Raw genomic sequence first — 19,414 nt, 5'->3', positions numbered from 1 at the left:
CGGGGCCCGATGGGGGGGGGGTCGGGGCACACTTGAGTTCCTGCACAATCACATGCGCGTCGTGCTGTGGCTGGTGAGCAGGCCGGCTTGGGTTCAACCATTATTATTAAGTGGAGAAAACTGAGTGTGTTCAGGATCTCAGGAAAAGAGCCAGACAGGAAGATGCCACCCACTGTTCATGGAAACAGCCTAACGAGATTGTGGACACTTAGGTTGCTTTGTGAATAAAGATGTACAGGTAGCATCAGAGCCACGACTTCATCCACACTACTTTGTAGGCAGGGCATTGGCGGTTACCTTCTATTAGCTGACATTATAAAAGGCAGAATTTGCAGGGAAAAAAAAGTTAAAGAGAGAAAAATCCAGTTCCCTTACTGAGAAAATTATACTTGTAAATCACAGAACTAATACTTGGGGCGAAATGTAGCTGATTAGGTAAATACATCCTGCCTGCCGTGTTAATGCCTATAAAGTAGAGCTAAGGGGAAAACCACATTAGCCTAGAAAGCCCTAATTTTAGAAGAATAGATGATCATCTCAAACTGTTTAATTGTTAATATTGTTTTGATGGGTTTTTCATCAAGGCCCCAGTTGAATAGGACTTGAGGGGAAGTGTGGAGCAATTTCCCAGGAGAGCAAAAAGACCAGGCTTTGCTGGGCCATATGTGGTTCACACCTCAGCCTAGCTACTCAAAAGGCTGAGATCTAAGGACTGTAGTTCACAGCCAGCCCAGGCAGGAAAGTCCATGGGACTCTGATCTCCACCAGACTACTCAGAAGCCAGAAGTGGTATTGTAGCTTAAGTGGTAGAGTGGTAGAGCACAAAGAGGCCTAGAGACAGTACCCAGGCCCTGAGTTCAAGCTCCTGGACAGGGGGGCAGGGAGTGGGGGTGGGGTGGGGGGGTAGGGAGATAAGGCTTAGAGGAAATAGAGTTATTTGGAGATGAGAAGTCTGATAATTGATGATAAATATGTGCAAATTTCTATCTTGGAGGCTAGAGCACACACACAAAGCAAAGTAACACACATAGAAAGTTCCTTTTGTCAGTGGATATATGACCATTCTTCTTTGATGCTCTCAGATAGGACAAATGGTTCATCAACAACAGGACTGCATGGCCTCTCAAAGACACTTCCAGGCAATACAATGTGTGCTTTTCGTGTTAATTAAATGAATAGTTACTGGGTAAGGAAACGTTTATTTTAGGGTCCCAGGTGCTGTTGTGTATGAACCTAAGAATCATGTGATGGAGTAAATGATGGTATCCTTTGTCATCCTTCTTAATCCCTTAGCTGTGAGGACCTTTGTCCCCCTGGGAAGCATGGTCCACAGTGTGAGCAGAGATGTCCTTGCCAAAATGGGGGAGTGTGTCACCATGTCACCGGAGAATGCTCTTGCCCTTCTGGCTGGATGGTAAGTTTCCCCCCTCCTGCCCTCACCCCCCGCCCCCGCTGGCCCCGCCCAGAGTCATACATTCCAAGACACTTCAGGTGAAGTAGCTGCAGTGGTCAGAGATTCCCAAACTGCAAGTACTAAGCCCTTGAAAACTAGCATCCTTCAGTGGAGAGAAGACAGAACGTGATCTTCTCCTGGTGCATTAATTGCAGTAAGGACCCTCATGTGTGCTGGCCCATGCACCTTGCCTTTCTTTTGAGGACAAAAGAAAGAAGCAAATTATCTGGTTTCCCAGATGACCAGTAGAGTTGATAGACACTGGGTGTATTTGAGAATCATTTGCATCATTGCATCTGTGGATTGCTGTTGTGCTTTGAGAACATTATTCTCCACACACAAGTGTTACGTGAAAGAAAGTTATCCAATCATGTAAGTGTGGAGACACTTTAAGGAAAACGGAGTATAGCAAATATTACAGAATGTCTCAGAACCCACTGGATCTTAATATAAGAAACTATAACTCACTGTCCTTCCCACACATAAACTAGGATTTCATAGTGCAACATAAAACACACCATGCTAAAGCATTACTAAATGGACTTCTCTAAAATCAGAAAATAACGTTGGTTCTTACCTTTCTGGCTTGCTTTGTGCATCTGTATGTATAAAAGAAGAGGTGGGAACCTCTTCACTTCAATCTACTTAAGAGAAGCTTAGTTCATCATCATCTTCTCCCTCCATGGGGTATTGGAGTTCCTGCAGAAGTTCAAGTGACAGCTTAGTAATCAGATCTGCCCAGGATTCTTCTGTTCTCTTCAGGCTTCACTTTTCCAAGGCTTTGACCTACGAATAGCCAACCCACTTTCCTTCACCTCCATGTCCTCTGATCCTCCATTCTTCTGAACACTACTTCATCATAACATTTCCCAGGCGTGTGTCAGTTCTTCCTCCTTTCCCCCCTGTAAGGAGAACTGGAGTCAGTTTCCAGTTTCCAGGACGCTTGGGAAGTAAGAGAGTGTTCAAGAGGTCAAGGGTACAATGAATATATCAGAACCCAAACGAAGATCAGAAACGGTGATTTTGTGAGAGTCTGATGCGAGAATCAAAGCATGGGCGACTCTAAAGGTAAAGGCAGAAGGAGACTTGTTTCGTTCTTGAGGATGAAAGGGAGCTGTGGAAGAAGCACTGGATGCCGTCCAGCAGTTCAGCAAAGTTAAAATCACTAAATCTAATCTTGTTATGTCCCTTGTAAAGGCTTTCTATTTCTCTTGTTTCTCTTCTACTTCCTTACTCCCTCTGCCATTTTTTGGGTGGTACTGAGGTTTGAACTCAGAGATTTGTACTTGCTAGATAGCTACTTGACCACTGAAGCCATGCTTCTCAGCTCTTATTAGCTTTAGACATTTCCTTTGACAGAATCTTGCACTTTTTAGCCTGGGAAGATCTCAGACTGAGATCTTCCTACCTATGCTTCTTGTATAGCTGGGATTGTGGGAGTATACCATTATGCCAGGTCTTCTGTTTTGTTTTTAATTATCTGAGTGAATTCTAGTACTTCTTAACTACCTCTTCCTAGTTCTTATACCGTCAACATTTGCCAGTCCTGGTCCTTGATTGGTCCTCTTCACGAGAAGTAGTTTTACTAGCGTGTCAGTGTCCAGAGAGCTCCGTACTCTGGGTGAGGAACTGTCAGTGCCTTAGGACTTCAGAGTAAGTGTCCATGAAGATGCTTCATGGTGAGGCTGAAGCTGTTTCCTGGGGTGGTTGTGACATGGGTCAATGAGTCCAGCAGGCAGACGATGCACCCCTCCACACACGGCGGGAGCCCGTTCTCCACCTCTTCCTCCCGGCTTTGGGTCTTCACAGATCTCTCTGCATGAATACTTCATGTCGCCTTTTCCTTCTGTGTGTATCTGGCTTTCAGCTTGTGTATCTTATTTTTTCAACATACTATTCATGCTATCATTTTTGGTGCTTTTTCAAAGGACAAGCACGTGTTCTTTGAATATACACACACCTGCTCACACATGTGTACACACACACATCCTTTAACGAATAGAAAGCATTCCCCTTGAAGCCACTTGTTCACATTAAGTCTTATTCATACACAGTGTCTCGACACTATCGCTGGGTTTATAACGGCCCTGTGAGACAGAACTTGCATCAGATGTGCTCACCACACACTGACCCCTGGCTAGTTGTTCCTTTAGTTGTCTTTTCACTTTACATGTAGTATATACTATGCCGTGTTGGAATGGTGAGACTAGAGCTTTTCTGCTTTCTGCTCTCCCACTCATTGCCTTGTAAACTAACCCGGGATTTTTATTTTATTTTTCATTCTCAGGGCTTAGCACTAGGCCTGGCACATTGAAGGTTTTCCATTGAGCACTAATGTGGTCCATCTTTCAAAGGCTTTTTTCAGCTCCAGGAGTCTGTGGAAGAACTTTCCCTGTTTGCAGATAGCTAGAAACCACCAGAGGAGACTTAATTAGCTCACCAACTGCCTCTGTGAGTAGCCAGTAGTTAGAGGAAATGTATTTCCTATGGTATCCAGAATAAACATTTACAAAACCATCTGCTGTTCGCTAGCCTCCAATTTCAGAGTGCTCACAGTCTGCCTTTTAGTCTTTCAAGAGAGCGGCAACAAAGCAACACATTCTGACAGTAAAAAAACAGAAAAAAAAATTACGTTATGTGGGATATGTTGTTTTCTCTAATTGTAACTCCAATAAATACCTCCAACAAACATCTCCATTACTATAACTCCAATAAGTCAGAAGCTACAATTGCAAGTTATGTAACTAAGTGAAGTAAAAAAAATAGTAGCATATTTCATTGATTTATTGATTCAGTATCTTATTCTAATCTACATAGGATCAGAAGAAATAGCATGACTTCACCAGACAAGATGGGCAACTTCTTGAGAAATGTCCAAGTTATTCTCTTGAGGTTCCTCCCCAGGAAATAAGGTTTCCTATTGATTGAGGACAGAAATGCCTATTGAACCTCTTTATGAGGTTCAAATCTCTTTATTTATTGAATCTCTTTAATTTTTCTGAAATAAATACCTAGATTGATTCCTAGGGAACGATTTCTTTTTTTCTTTTCTTTCCTTGGGGGGGTCCGGTTGTGGGGCCTGAACTCTGGGCCTGGGCCCTGTCCCTCAGCTCTTCAGCTCAAGGCTAGCGCTCTACCACTTGAGCCACAGCACCACTTCCAGCTTTTTTTCTTTTTGCTTATGTGGTACTGAGGAATCGAACCCAGGGCCTCAGGCATGCAAGGAAAGCGCTCTACCACTGACCCACCTTCCCAGCCCCTAGGGAACTATTTCTTAGAGATGGATATTGATAATTCAGGTATACAAAATTTCACTTATGTTCCACTTTAAGAAATGAAGCCAATGATACAATTTTTGCTGATTTTTTAAGGTTTAATTTTCTTGTTAAGGTGATACACAGAGGGGTTACAGTTACATTGGTAAGGTAGTGAGTATATTTCCTGTCAAACATTGTTACCCCCTCCCTAGTTTTTCTCTTACTTCCCCTCTCTCTCTCTGTTTTTTTTTTTTCTGGAACATATGGTGAAGCATTTGGAGATATCCTTTACACCAGATGTTGCTATTCATGTGAAGGATGTTCAGTAAGGATAGTTGACTTATTGTCATGTAAGACACAAGGAAGAATGCTTAGGAAGATTTATAAATTCCTTAGGTTGCCATACTCAGTAATGGTATCTTAGGCTTCAGTTTTTAATATGGACTTTTCTTATGACTGCTGATTTGCCATGTTGAATGTCTCCTAAGATTTGAGCCTACCAAGTAAATAAGTCTGTTTAAAAAGTTGTGACTTTTCTTCTAAAATGATCAACACTCTACATGTTCTAAGTTTCCCTTAATCTACAGTTTCTGCAGCCCTGTTCCCAGACACTCTGGTCCTTTCTGTTTCCTCTCTTTTCCTCCCCTTCCTTCACTCTTTCTCTGGCTAGGGGCCCATCTAATTTTCCAAGTCTCTTTGAATGCAGGGCACCGTGTGTGGTCAGCCTTGCCCTGAGGGTCGCTTTGGAAAGAACTGTTCCCAAGAATGTCAGTGCCATAATGGAGGGACATGCGATCCTGCCACAGGCCAATGTCACTGCAGTCCAGGATACACGGGGGAACGGTAAGGCATGCTCTTGTATTTCTCTGACCATTTTTAATGGTAGGAAGGGACATTTGGAAGGCCCAAGGGCGTGGTCAGGACCATGCATCTACAGGTGTAGAAGCATCTGCAAAGTCTCGGTGTGTCTGAAAGATTTTATACTCATTTGATGTATAGAAACTGAGTCCCAGACAGCAGAGGTAAGTTTGAAGATGCTAGAGAATATATCACAAGATGACTGCAGAATGTTAGACATTTGTAACCTGTGGTGAATGTATCATTCTGAAAACATTGATCACTTCAGAATACCAACTACCTTTTAAGTATTTGTGGATAGATTAACTTTCAAATGGAATGTATACTGGTACCTGTAGAAAGCACAGTTGCCTTCTTGTGAAGAATATCTATCAGTCATCATACTTTACTGTGTTGGTAGAAGAGGATCTCTGCTGGACATTGGGTAAATGGCTGTCTGTGCACATGTGGTTCTGTAACTTACTGTGTTAGAAGGTTTGTAGCTTTCTGTTAGAAGGTTCCATATTACATGTTCATCCTATTTCTTCTACTTTTTTGTATGTCCTAAAAGATAAGCTAACCAAATTCATTGAATGTGAGTATAAAACTATGTAAGAGATTTGAGGGGCATTGAGTATAATGATTATAAACAAAGATTTGGGAACCTAGGTTTAGACCAATGTGCACATAGAACTTTCCTCATTGGGCCAACTCAATTAATAATCAGACTTTCAGGGGCTGGGATTTAGCTAAGCAGAACGGCGCCCGCCCGGTGCGTGCAAGGCCCTGGGTTTGGTCCTCAGCCCTGGAAAAAAAGAAAAAGAAAAAAAAAGAATAATCCAACTTTCCTTCATGGCCGTGAGAAAAGTAAGTTAGTACATAACAGCCTAGGAATAGTCCTGAAGTGTATGTGTCTAGCTATCATCATCTTTTAATGGTTTCTATGAACTATATAAGTATCAATGATTATCCAGTTAAATCATACCTATGAACAATATAGAGTTAACTGTCATTTTCGGAGGGGTATTGGTATCAAGGCTTGAACTGTGTACTTCACATTTGTACTCAGCTTTCTTGGTGCTCTGCCACATTAGCCACACCTCCAGTCCAAATTTTGCTGGTTGATTGGCGAAGGAGTCTGTCACTCAGGTTGGCTTTAAGCTGTAATCCTCAGATCTCAGCTCCTGAGTAGCTAGGAGTACAGGCATGGGCTACCAGTGCTTGGCTCCTGTAATTACTTTTTAGCAATCACTGTGAACTAAAATTCTTTTCACAGTTTTCCATATTTTTTTGTTTCTAAAATTCTGGTTCAATTTTATTACATTCAATATGATACTCTAGGGTTTGTTTTTCCCTGCAAATTAGTCATTGTTATACTCTCATCAAGTTTGTTTCCAAGAAATGTACAATTAAAAAATTATTTTCAGCTTCTAGCTAGGTGTTTTGTGATAAAGAAAAAAAATGCTTTCAAATATTTACTTTTCTGCCATAATTTCCAACAGCATTCCAGCTTTTTTTTGGGGGGGGGGTGTCAGTCGAGGGGCCTGAAATCTGGGCGTGGGCGCTGTCCCTGAGTTCTTCAGCTCAAGGTTACCACAGCGCCACTTCCAGCTTTTTCTGCTTATGTGGTGCTGAGGAATGGAACCCAGGGCCTCATGCATGCAAGGCAAGCACTCTGCCACTGAGCCACCTTCCCAGCCCTCCTGCTTATTTTTAGTAAATACTAGAATCATTTAGTTTTGCAATCATATCATCTGCCAATAATGATAAGTCATTTCTCAATACTTATAATGACTATTTCATTTTCTTACATTATTACATTATTCTGAACCTCTGAAACAATCTTGACAAGTAGAGGTTGATACAAGAATTCCTTGGTCATAGTTTTATTGAAAATGGCATTGATATATCTTATTTTTTATTAAGGCTTTTTGTTAGTACCATCCATTTAATCTTTATATGTATATGCTGGTCGTATGGCCTGAAGTCAGGGCCTAGGTACCATTCCTGAGCTTTTTTGCTCAAGGTGAGTACTCTACCACTTCAGCCACAGTTCCACTTCTGGCTTTTCTTTATTGTTCCCTGGAGATAAGAGTTTCACAGACTTTCCAGCCTGGGCTGGCTTCGAACCACAATCTGCAGATCTCAGCCTGCTGAGCAGCTAGGTTTACAGGCCACTGACACCAGGCATCTATCCACTTAATTAAAGATGTTTCTTTGAATCTTTTACTAATATGATTATATCTGTTCCTTTAATTCTCTGATGTGTGGATTATTGGTACCATTAGTTTACGGTGTTTACGTTCTCTAATTGGGCTTCTCAGCATGTTTGGGTGACTACCAGCGGGGTTTTGTTTTGGACTGGTAGGGCTGTCACATGACCTTTAAATTGTGGTAAAATAGATACAGGTAAGAAATGTACAAGGCCAAGCTGACTCTTAAGGGATGCTTAATTTCACTAGAACTTTTAATATAAATGTAAATGTAATATACACCTAATTTATTTATATACATGTAATATATATGTAATTGTTAATATAATGTAATATAAATAGTGGATATTTGTTTCAAATGAAGAGCAACACAGAAAACAAGCACACAAGGCCAGAATGCTCAGGCTCATCTTTTTTGGAATAACAGGGCAAGGATTACTAGTTACAATTCAGGTACATTTTGGTAAAGCAAGGAAAGCACAGAGCTAGGGAAAAGGCAGGAGGCTGGGGAGGGAATTGACTTCTTGGATTATTGCTTTTGTAAGCATTCTTTTTCTGAGACGAGGAGGAGGAGGAAGAGGAGCAGGAGGAAGAGAATGGTGATGGTGATGATATATGATTCTCTGGTTCCGTTGTTATCCCCCACTGGGTTCTAGGGTTAAGACGCATGCCCACAACCCACAACACCAAGAACATGTGTCATCATGAAAAGAAACACTGAGGGGCGGAGGGGCTGTTTGTGGGGCAGAGGCCGGAGGCCATGGTGCTCCCTGCCCCTTCCCGGCCTTGGGAAGGCAGGGTGACCGGCTTGCTGTGGTGGGCAGCCAGCCAGCAGCACCAGGATGTGGGAACACAAACACGCACCCCGCAGTGGCCCAGGGTTGGGAAACAGATGACAAATAGGAGGTTTGGGGCTGTGGAACCGTCTGGAGGATGCTGTGGTGGTGGAGATGCCAAGAAGTGGAGCAGGAGTGAAGGGAGAGGGCTCCACATCTCAGAGCTCTGTGGAGACGTGAAGACAGTGGGCCTGGGGCTAATGGCGCTCACACAGAATGGCCCTGGGCCTCTGCTGGCCTTGTGGGGACACACACACACTCACACACATTCACACCCACGGCGGGGCAGATCTGCCAGTGGGGTCCAACCAATCAAGGAATTTGGCCTGCCATCATGAGCTCCATGTGATGTTGATAGTGAAGACAATGGTGGCAAAGGCAGGAGGCAAAGGCAGACATTGCAGACTAGCGCGAGGGACACAGAGCTGGTTCCATGGAGAACCCTCTCCTGGGTCCAGGATGCTGGACAAGCTGACTCCTTCACCCTGCTGTTCATTTCCCCCAGAGCAGCGGTTTCAGAGGTGGGAAAGGCAGGCAGCTGATCCAAGGAGCCCAGGTTCAACAAGGAACATCCTTCTCTCAGGCTAAATCATGATTTGGCTCAACTCACCCCAGGGAGGGGTGTGCTCAGGAGAGCAGGTGAGAGGGAGCAGCCATCAGGAGACATATAATAACCACCACAGCACTGAAACAAGACTGAGACGTTTGCTTGTCTTGGAATTGAAATGTTTTATTAATTTAGCTCTAGTGAATGGTTAGCCATTTCCCCCAGGAAATTTTAACATGCAGGACTCCAAAATTTCCGCTATTTCTATGATGGCCAGGGTTTATTGCTTTCCTTGAAGCTTTCATTTTAACCTCTTCCTTAAGGAAATCTATTTCCTCTTTTACTAATTCCTGAGACCGCTCTTCTTGTCTGTGTGGGGCCACCAAAGCAACTGATATTGCAAAATATGTGGCCAAATAGGGCAAAATATGTTGACGGGAAATAGTAGAAGTCGTACTTCATGATTACGCTTACTTTCTTCAAATGGAGGGACAAAGGGTGAACAAATGCAGCAGTGGTACTCAGTAGACACTATATTGAAAACGACACTGTATTGAAGATGATCTAGACAACTTGTGGGTGGGGATAAGAGGGAAAAACTAGGAGAGAGCAAAGGAAGGTATGACATTGTCCAAAAAGAAATGTACTCATTGTCTGATTTATAAAATGGTAACTCCTCTATCACCTTTATATTAACAGTAAAATATATATTACACTATATCCCATACATTTGTGTAATTAAATAATGTTATTAAAATATCACCTTTAAGTAGTTGTACAGGGGGTTTCAATTCATTGTATCAGTTGATCACTACCATGCATCTTGATTGTTCTCCTCTATTTCTCCCAACTTCATCCACAAAATAGTATCCTTTTAAAAAGGTGTCCATATTAGGTGTCCAAAGGTTAGGTAGATGGAAGCCATCTTCTCTTACAACATTCCCCAAAAGAAAAAGTAGAAGATGAACAAGAGGAATCAAGCTGATACTGTAGCTGCTTTAGAAAGTAAAATTTTAATGAATGAGGTTTGTACTTACATTAGAAACAAGTAGCATGTTTAATTATAGGTTAGGAAGGTAAATTTGGGCCAGAACTTGCTATCATACCTGTTGTCTTCCCAGAGAGAAGGAAGACTCTGCCAAGCTATGATCAAATATTCATGCTGTTCCCCTGTAATTTCTCTGGCTTCCAGTCAAAACCACTCGAAACGACTTTTAGTGCTGGTTTTTGTTTTTGTTTTTGTCTTGAGTAAAAATCATGCAGATAATCCAAAGCTTGACATTTCATTTGTTTTCAAAGCTATATAAGAGGAAGTGATATTATGTTACCTTGGTTGTCTTCTTTTTCTTGGATTTCAAGGAAATCCAAACCGACAGGGTGACAGTTATGTCACAGGTCCTCAGCAAGAGACAGGATAAGGTACAATTGTTGTCCTGCAATCATGCTTTCCTTATTGTCTACTTATTTAGGGAATAAAGGAGAAGCCAAGGCTTGTTGAAGTTTCCAGTTATAAATACTGAGGACCTTCATAAAGCTCCCTGGGTCTAAAAATGTAGCACTCGCAAACAGATATTTGAAAGCCAGACACTCATGGCTTACATCTGCACTCCTGGCTATTCAAAAGGCTGAGACCTGAGGATCAAAGTTGGAACCAGCCCAGGCTGCAACAAACCAAACCAAACAAACAAAACACAAACAAAACACCTAGTACAAAACAAGCAAAAGTACTATTTGCTCAGTTTCTCCAGAACTTCCCTAAAGGCTGAATGTTTTAAAGACTTTGCCTATTGATAAATGTACCTGCAGTTGTCTAGAATCTGAGGCCAGCTTTAGAGGATGTCTTTTCTTTGTCACCATTACATTCCGTCTCTATTATAGCCAGGGTTAACTGGAAAGGGATTAGAAGATTGCCAAGATCTGCCCTGTATATATAGAACAGCCGTAGCCACAAGTCGCCACACCCTGTCATTAAAAACAAAGCTTTGTGGATAGACTGTTTCTTTCCAGCAAATTTCTTTCCTGTTTCAAGTATGCTTCAAGTAGTTACCATACCTTGTTGCTGTTTGTATTATCGAGATCTGAAGAAGTGCAATGCTGACCTACATTGTGTGTGTGTGTGTGTGTGTGTGTGTGTGTGCGCGCGCGCGCGTGCTTGAACTCAGGGCTTGGTTCTGTCCCTTAGCTCTTTTGCCCAAGGCTTGCTCTCTAGGCACTTGAACCACAGCTTTGCTTCTGGCTTTTTGGTGGTTAATTGAAGATAAGAACTTCATGGACTTTCCTGCCCCTGGCTTCAAACTATGATCCTTGTATCTATCTCAGCCTTTTGAGTAGCTAAGATTACAGGCCTGAGCTACCAGTGCTGTACAGGATCTACATTTTTTTATCTGGATCTGGTGTAACTTAAGACCACTTGGAAAGTGGCCACTCAGTCAAAATGTTTCCAGTGGTGGTGAGCATGCTGATAGATGAGACCCTGTCTTTGGCCAAAAGCTCTCCTGCTGTTGTGCAGAGTCCTAACACCTTACTCCGCCCTCCCCCCACCCCGGAAGAAACTTGACTAGAACTGCTGGTACTTTCAACAAATGAGTGATAGATCCATTTTTCTTTTCTACCACAAATCCCTCCAGCAACCCAGCTTCCTGCCTTACCATCTTGTCTTACTTAGATTGTGTCCTTCCCTAAGACAAAGCTCTAATGCCATTTTAAAAATTCCCTTTAGGTAGTTGTACCTAGGAGTTGCCATTCAGCAAAGCAGTTTGTGAATACAATGCCTCGTGATCAATGTCACCCTTGTCCGCATTCGCACTCATCCCTCCCCCCCCCTCATTTTTTCTTAATTCATAGGATTTTTTTTAGGATAATTAAGTGACATTTTGAGGCCTGCTACCTTGCTCCTTGCCATTTGGCAGTTTTTCTTCACAACAGAGAGACAACATCTCACTTGCCAAAATATGTGTGTTGGAAAAGCTTCCTCCCACCCACTGGCAGGGGCTTGCCTTGCGTGGCGTGGAGGACATGCGGTTGCAGAAGCTCCGATTTCCCCCTTCTCAAGAGGACGCTACTACCTAAACGAGGAGCGGTCATTACTGTGAACTTTGAACACAGCAGAGGCATGGTTGAAACGAAAAACGAATGTCAACACGCTAGCCAAGAGAATTAAAGTTTAGCTTCAAATTCACCACATTTTTCCCCCTTTAGGAAATGGGAAGGGCATTGTTTAAACCATACCTGTTGGGAGCTGGTACTACTGTTAGGGCGATTTCTCTTCTTGTTCCGCCCCTTTTAATAGACCCTGCCTTTCCTTCCTGTCCCAAGCTTATGTTATTTATTTATTTTGGTTACTTGGCATTCACCAGGCATACTACTGTTACTATTCCTGGAGCCAGACTAATTGATCTCATTGTTTTTTTCTGCCCAGAATAGGGAAATCACAAAGTAAAGATGAAGTTCAAAAGGCCGCATCGATCTGTGTGCTTAATGAGGCCACTTTGAGTGGGTTGTTTGTTTTTCCATGGCCTTTGCTAATCTCTGCTTCCTATTTGCCAGATGCCAGGATGAGTGTCCCGTTGGCACCTATGGGGTTCACTGTGCCGAGACCTGCCGGTGTGTCAACGGGGGCAAGTGCTACCATGTGAGCGGCGCGTGCCTGTGCGAAGCAGGCTTTGCCGGAGAGCTCTGCGAGGCTCGCCTGTGTCCCGAGGGGCTCTACGGTATCAAGTGTGACAAGCGGTGTCCCTGCCACCTGGACCACACTCACAGGTGAGGGCTGGCTGCCTCTGGAAGTCACAACCTCAGTGTCCAGGAGTTGGAAGGAGCGTTTGACAAGCTGGTCCTCATCTGAGACCTTGCTAACGTAGACTTTCCTGGGCTGGCCCAGGTTCATTTTGGGACTGACAGCCTGTGTGAGGAATGCTACGATTGTTAGATGATTTTGGGTGGATATTAAGTTCTTTTATCTCTTAACAGCTGCTGGTAAAAATGTAACTTGCTAAGCTCAGTTGGGACTTTTCCCTAAGAAAAGGATCCTGGGCTGTTCCATGCTACGTAAAATGCATGGAAGGGAAGGGATGAAGCCAAATTTAGGATGTGAAAATATCATAAAACAATGCTCACTGCCATATCTTTTCCTTGACAACACATCTGTGGGACTGAAACAGGCGATAGAGAGGAAGTGAACCTGTAGAAGGTTTGTGAAAGGACTTCCCATGGCTGACACAAATGCAATACCTTGGACTCAAGACTTACAAGCGTCCTGTCGTGCAAAAAAGTCTCTAGAGGAATTTAAGAACAGGAAACCACAATCCCACCCACTCTACTGTACCTTGTCTGCTCCTGAAAATATCTTCCCACACTCTTTTCTCTTCTCTTCCTCTAGAATCAGATAAACATCACTTAGAATTCCACGTCTGTTTTCAGACTATTGGAAAACTGCTTTTGACAAAAATGTAGTGCATTATGCAACAGTTCAGATACTACCAGAGTTACTTTTTTATTTGCATTCCGCACACATGCAACTTCATTTATATTGCTGAAAGATAACTCCTGGACATGTCCCTCTCAAATGCACAGAAGTTCAGCAGAGCATGCAGTTGGTCTCTTATTCAAGTTATTGTTTGAAAAAATAAAGATAGACTTTGCTGTGTATGTATTTGATTATATTATTTGAATTGTGTTTTCTTTACTTTTGGATGATCAGACACTTGTACTATGAAAGAGTTTTATAAAACTTTATTGGAAGAGTTCCAAAGATGCACACACTATACTCAGATCAAATTAGGCTCTTTTACTATATTTCCAGTTCTTCCTCCCCTCTTCCCTCCTTTTTCAAGTAGCATTTGGTTAGTTTCATTGTGATATATATATATATATATATATATATATATATATATATATATACACACACACATATGCATACATATATGCATGTAAGTGAATGTATGTGTAATGTGTATGCACACTACATATATGTATATACACATATATAATATGCATAAATATAGTCATTACACACCTGTATCTATTCATAGATTGGTACATAGTATATAGAGATCATCCATCACCTCCATGATGTTAATCTCATTATCAATTCAGCTGCTTGCTTGAAAACCCATCAGATGCCTCCAAAGTGTTCTGAGGGCTTCCTACATCTAATTACAAATTGTGGAATACTGATTTTGGTGTCAATCAATTGGAGAACCAGTGCACACACTCCTACTTCCTGGGGGCATTGAAAATCAATGTCTCCGTCTGCCACTGTCATTTCAAATTCTCTGGACCTGGATTATCTATTTGCATAGTACATGTGTCTATACCACAAATACTATTTTTTCTAGTTAATATAAAGCAATATGTTTTTCCAAAAATCTCATTTATTTTATCGTATGTTGAGGTAACTACGTTGCCTGATCAGTTATTTGGAATCTCATGGCTTTTTTTTTTCAAATGCAGGGCTTTATTATTGTAAATTTAAATTTGTCTCCTTTTCTTTTGCACAATCTTCTTGAGCTTTTATGAGTGTTGTCTTGTATTTTAACAAATTTCTTTTACATCAAGTCTCTCTCAAAGGCTGCTAGCAGGTTTCCTTTTTCTTTGACACAAAAACAGACAAGCCCAGTTCAAGTCTGATTTTGCCCTTGCCTGAGTGTGTCTTACCCTTTCTAGGCTTCTACTTCCTCATGTGTGGAATGGGATCACATCTGCTGTTCTGGGATGCTGGAGAGGACTGCGTCCAAGGGTGCTGGTAGAAGTTTAGCAGGCGCTGGCACTATCCAGTGCCCTGTACACACTAGCTGCCAGTCTGTGCCTCCACTTCCACAGCCACCACAAAGATCACGTGGTTCTCAGTAGTTAGGGGCACTTCCTTTTAAGTCACAATGACTTTTAAAGCAGTGGGGGTATGTCTGAGGCACTCACTGGTCATTGGGCAAGTGGAGTTATCTGCCTTTTCTAAGGTTCTTCAGGAGTTACAAACTGCCCTCATTTCCCCCTTTTTAAAGGTACAGTCTGTGAATAGCCCTCCGATAAGAGGCCAGTTCGTAAATGTCTGGGTTTGACAGCAGAGTTATTGCCCCTGCTAAGGGGAGTGTTCAGCTCACTGGGGGGAGGAAAACCATCTTTAAACAGTCTTCCAGTTGTCAGCCGGGCCAGTTTGATGGTTCAGGCTTCTCTGTGGGGTGTGTTGAGCCAGCGTGCCACTGAGTGGCCTATTGTGTGGGCCGACTTCCACGTGCAGTGGAGCGCAGCTGACGTGTCCTCTTGCTAGCGAGCGACAGCTGCTCGCCTGGCTCTTCAATACAGCTGCTGTTCCAGGTAGCAACAGCTGCGCTGCTACCAGGTAGAGGAAGGGGAGAGAACACGCAGACTGACGAGGACACTGCTTTCGGAGCTCCTTGGACCTCCCACTCTTAACGGACGTGACACGTCATCAGATGGAGTTCTTTCATATTCCCCCATGAGGTCCGTGTATTGAAGTAGTGCTTTGGATTTAAGGATATTAAAACAGAATCGCAGACAAAAGGACCTGGTTGTAACAGTCCTCTTGCTAGAGCACAATGCTAACATCCTACACGTCTGCAGAACCAATCAGGTTTCCGCCAGCTAATGAAATCATGCCCAGCCTAAGAGTGAAGTTTAAATGTGTGTATGGAATCACCCACATATTTTAGTGATCATGGCTAAAACAACATTTGCCCAGGCCTCGCGTATCATGTTTACTCGAGAATGACTCGTCCCTTTCATCCGTGTCTCTCAGCTGTCACCCCATGTCTGGCGAGTGTGCCTGCAGGCCAGGCTGGTCTGGACTTTACTGTAATGAGACATGCTCTCCTGGGTTCTACGGAGAAGCGTGCCAACAGATCTGCAGCTGCCAGAACGGAGCTGACTGTGACAGCAGGACGGGACAGTGCACCTGTGCACCCGGATTCAAAGTGAGTGACTTGGGCTGTGTGGGCAGAAGCAGAGGGGTACGCTGTAGAGTGCACAAGTACCATGACTTCTATTATCTATTATAAGGTAAGAGTATGTGCTAATAGTTCACATCATTAATAAGGAGAAAAATAGAAAAGTACAAGTAGAAACATCAATAATACTGACTTTCAGATGACAACTTGGAAAGCTGATAAAACTATAAAAATATGTCTTTGTTTGTTGGCAGTACTGGGTTTGATCTGAGCCTCTTACTTCCCAGGAAGACGCTCTACTGCTTGAGCTATACCACTAGCCTTTCTGAAATGAGGTCTTGCTTTTTGCCCATGTCCAACTTCATGCTTACTACCATAGTTGGGATGATAGACAAACATTTCCACCTGTAGCTGTTGGTAAAGATGGGTTGGGATGATAGACAAACACTTCCACCTGTAGCTGTTGGTAAAGATGGGTTGGGATGATAGACAAACACTTCCACCTGTAGCTGTTGGTGAAGATGGGTTGGGATAGACAAACACTTCCACCTGTAGCTATTGGTAAAGATGGGTTGGGATGATAGACAAACACTTCTACCTGTAGCTGTTGGGGAAGATGGGATCTCACCAGCTTTTTACAGAGGCCGGTCTTGAACTAGGATCCTCCCAATCTCAGCCTCATGAGTCACTCAAAATTTAGGTGTGAGCCACCAAACCTGGCTTTTATTAATTTTTAAGATAAGACTATGTTGGAAGTATGGTATACTATAGTTTTTTCTGTTTTTTTAAAGTGGCAAAGCAAGGAGTTTAGAGAGAAGTTATATTGTTAAGGGAAATGGCAGGTTTCAGTTAGATGGCTCAAGAGCCAGGTTAAGAAGAGAGAGACAGACAGAGAGACAGATAGACAGAAAGAGTCGGAGACACAATGAAACATTTCCTGCTGCCCATGAAGAAAATGGATAGTAAAGACTCCGGTAGTCATTTAAGTAATTATTTTACTGAGTTTTTATAGGCAACAAGGAAGTTACTTTTCCATGTAGGTGAGTTCTTACTGATAACAGTTACTGTTTTAATTTCATGAAATGTGAAGACACACCACACATTATGTGTTCATTCTATAGTTAGTTACACATGGGATTTAAGTCTCCTTGAGAATCAAGACCCAGTAAATGCATGAATGCCAGCAGAACAGAATCTGGCCTGCAGTTTTAGGATTTTTTTAGCTATAAGAATATTTATTTCAAAGGCAAATGTGCTAGTCTTAATTCATTTCCTCCCTTTCTAAGGAAGCCAATACCAAACTATGAAAAACTTGGATAGTTATTTGGGAGCATATAATATAAACGAGGAGATCCTAAAGTCATAGAACGTAAGGACCCAGGGTTTTCAAATCTATTCCCAGTCCTACAGCTGAGCCCTTGTGTTGGCCTTCTTTATAGAATCCCTATGTCTAATTGTTTATGATTAAATGAAATGTCCTTCAGTCACCTTTGCAACTCAATGCTCACCACTGGATAAATTCAACCCATCATGCCTCTGGCTGAGCAATGCTTTCTTTCGTCCATTAATAATACTGCTTATTAGGCAAGGAACACTAGGAAACACTGGCACCTAGTGCACAATCTTTATTGACGTTTAGATATTCACCAACCATGATTTTATAGCTGCAATTTATTTTTATCTTTCTGAGCAAGGGTACAAGGTTTATATTTGTTTATTTTCGCTTTGCTGTGAAGACAGATCTACTGAAAGCAGTAAGCTATTTATGAGGTCCCATTTAATACTCTACCCTAAACATAGACCAGCCAATATTGTACTTGAATCTCTAAAATTTGCATAGTAGTGACACTATAGCAACTTAAAAAAATATAGAGAGTGTTAAAAATAAGAGAAGAAGTATAATTAGCATTGCCGAAATATACTTCCTTTTATTTATGGCGGGCTGATTCTAGATGACAACATAACCTGAAGCTTGCTCTCCGTGTCCTTCCAGGGAGTTGACTGTTCTACCCCGTGTCCTTTGGGAACCTATGGCATAAACTGTTCCTCTCGCTGTGGCTGTAAAAACAACGCTGTCTGCTCTCCTGTGGATGGGTCTTGTATTTGCAAGGCAGGTAAGATTAGGTGAATGCTGTCTTTTGTTTGATATTGGTCCTGTTACTGAAGTCAAACTTTCACTGGGGCTGTAGCTCCTGATGTACCAAACTTCAGTGCTGATAACAGTAAGGAAAGAGACATACTAGGTGATCTCAAATTTTGCAAATTGGAAGTCTGTGAGTCTTGCTTTGGGGGAGAGTACACAAGCAGACTTCTGTCTGTGCCCCTCAATTGACCGGCCTGGACATAAGACAAGAAACACAGCCAGGTCAGAATTTATGCGAGGCCCAGAACATGTCCATCTGTAGATGCAGCCAGGCCTTTGGCTTCACGTTCTTCACAGCTAATGGGGGCGTGGGGCAGGGCTGTGTCAAAGATAGGGCTGTTCCTTCAGACACAAGCCTTCCTCCCCTGCCATGTCAGCATCCCAGCTTCGCACTCTGAACAGAGCTCAGCATGTCCAAGTTGGGACATGGCTGCCCATTATAGGTGCCCCCCTCCCGCTCCGGGCCCCTCCTCGGGAGCCCAGGGGAGCTCCCCAGCCTTGGCATCTTGCGGGGAGGCCTCCGTTCAATTCTCATGGAGCCTGTCCCTGCCCAGAGCCGGTGCTTGCTGCACTGCTGGTGCTGGTGCTGGGGTTAGGGAAACGAGGCCCCGGGCGCCTGGGCCGGCTCACGGGCTCTGGCAATCTTGTCTTGTAGGCTGGCACGGGGTGGACTGCTCCATCCGCTGCCCCAGTGGCACCTGGGGCTTTGGCTGTAACCTGACATGCCAGTGTCTCCATGGAGGTGCGTGTGACACCCTGGACGGCACCTGCACCTGCGCCCCCGGGTGGCGCGGCGGGAAGTGCGAGCTGCCCTGCCAGGTACGCCTGCGCTGGCCAGGACTGGCTTGCTCATGTGGGGTTTCTGGATTGAAGGTGGCGGGCTGTGAGCCCAGCACCACGCACTGTCAGAACCGAGGTGGGCTTGGGTGGCTTGATCAGAATCCTCCCCATGTTTCCGTTCTCTCTGCGCTGGCTCTTTAGCCCCCCACTCGCATGTTTCGTTTCTTCTCTGCTCCCGGCGTGGTGGCTTGATCATGGCAAGGCTGCACTGGTCTAGCACTCCGCGTCTGCCTGTGAACTCTCCAGATATTTTGTTTCCGTTATCATGGAGATCCCGGGCCTTAGGGTGGGAAGTGGCTGGGGTCTGAAAGAGGAGGTGGAGGAGTCGCAGACGGTTTACTGGACGTATCTCTAGAATGCAAGAATGGCCTAAGGTTTTCCCCATACAG

The 19,414-nt window shown here is 43.4% G+C and overlaps 1 protein-coding gene across 1 annotated transcript in view; it reads left to right on the top strand.

Moving 5' to 3' along the window:
* The window catches only part of Megf10 (multiple EGF-like-domains 10), a gene marked incomplete at its 5' end in the record, with an annotated part of 100,063 nt that overhangs the window by 48,478 nt on the left and 32,171 nt on the right, over positions 1–19,414 (top strand). Inside the window, 6 exons of the mRNA XM_013015532.1 lie at positions 1,294–1,414; positions 5,417–5,553; positions 12,690–12,902; positions 15,895–16,069; positions 18,036–18,156; positions 18,841–19,004. Of these exons, the coding sequence (XP_012870986.1) occupies positions 1,294–1,414; positions 5,417–5,553; positions 12,690–12,902; positions 15,895–16,069; positions 18,036–18,156; positions 18,841–19,004 (931 nt within the window). The remainder of the gene's footprint in view (positions 1–1,293; positions 1,415–5,416; positions 5,554–12,689; positions 12,903–15,894; positions 16,070–18,035; positions 18,157–18,840; positions 19,005–19,414) is intronic.

This window comes from Dipodomys ordii, unplaced genomic scaffold (genome assembly GCF_000151885.1).
Source record: "Dipodomys ordii isolate 6190 unplaced genomic scaffold, Dord_2.0 Scaffold27, whole genome shotgun sequence".
Classification (NCBI taxonomy): domain Eukaryota; kingdom Metazoa; phylum Chordata; class Mammalia; order Rodentia; family Heteromyidae; genus Dipodomys; species Dipodomys ordii.
The sequence above is the reverse complement of the archived record's forward strand: the minus strand, read 5'-3'. Positions and strand labels throughout refer to the sequence as shown.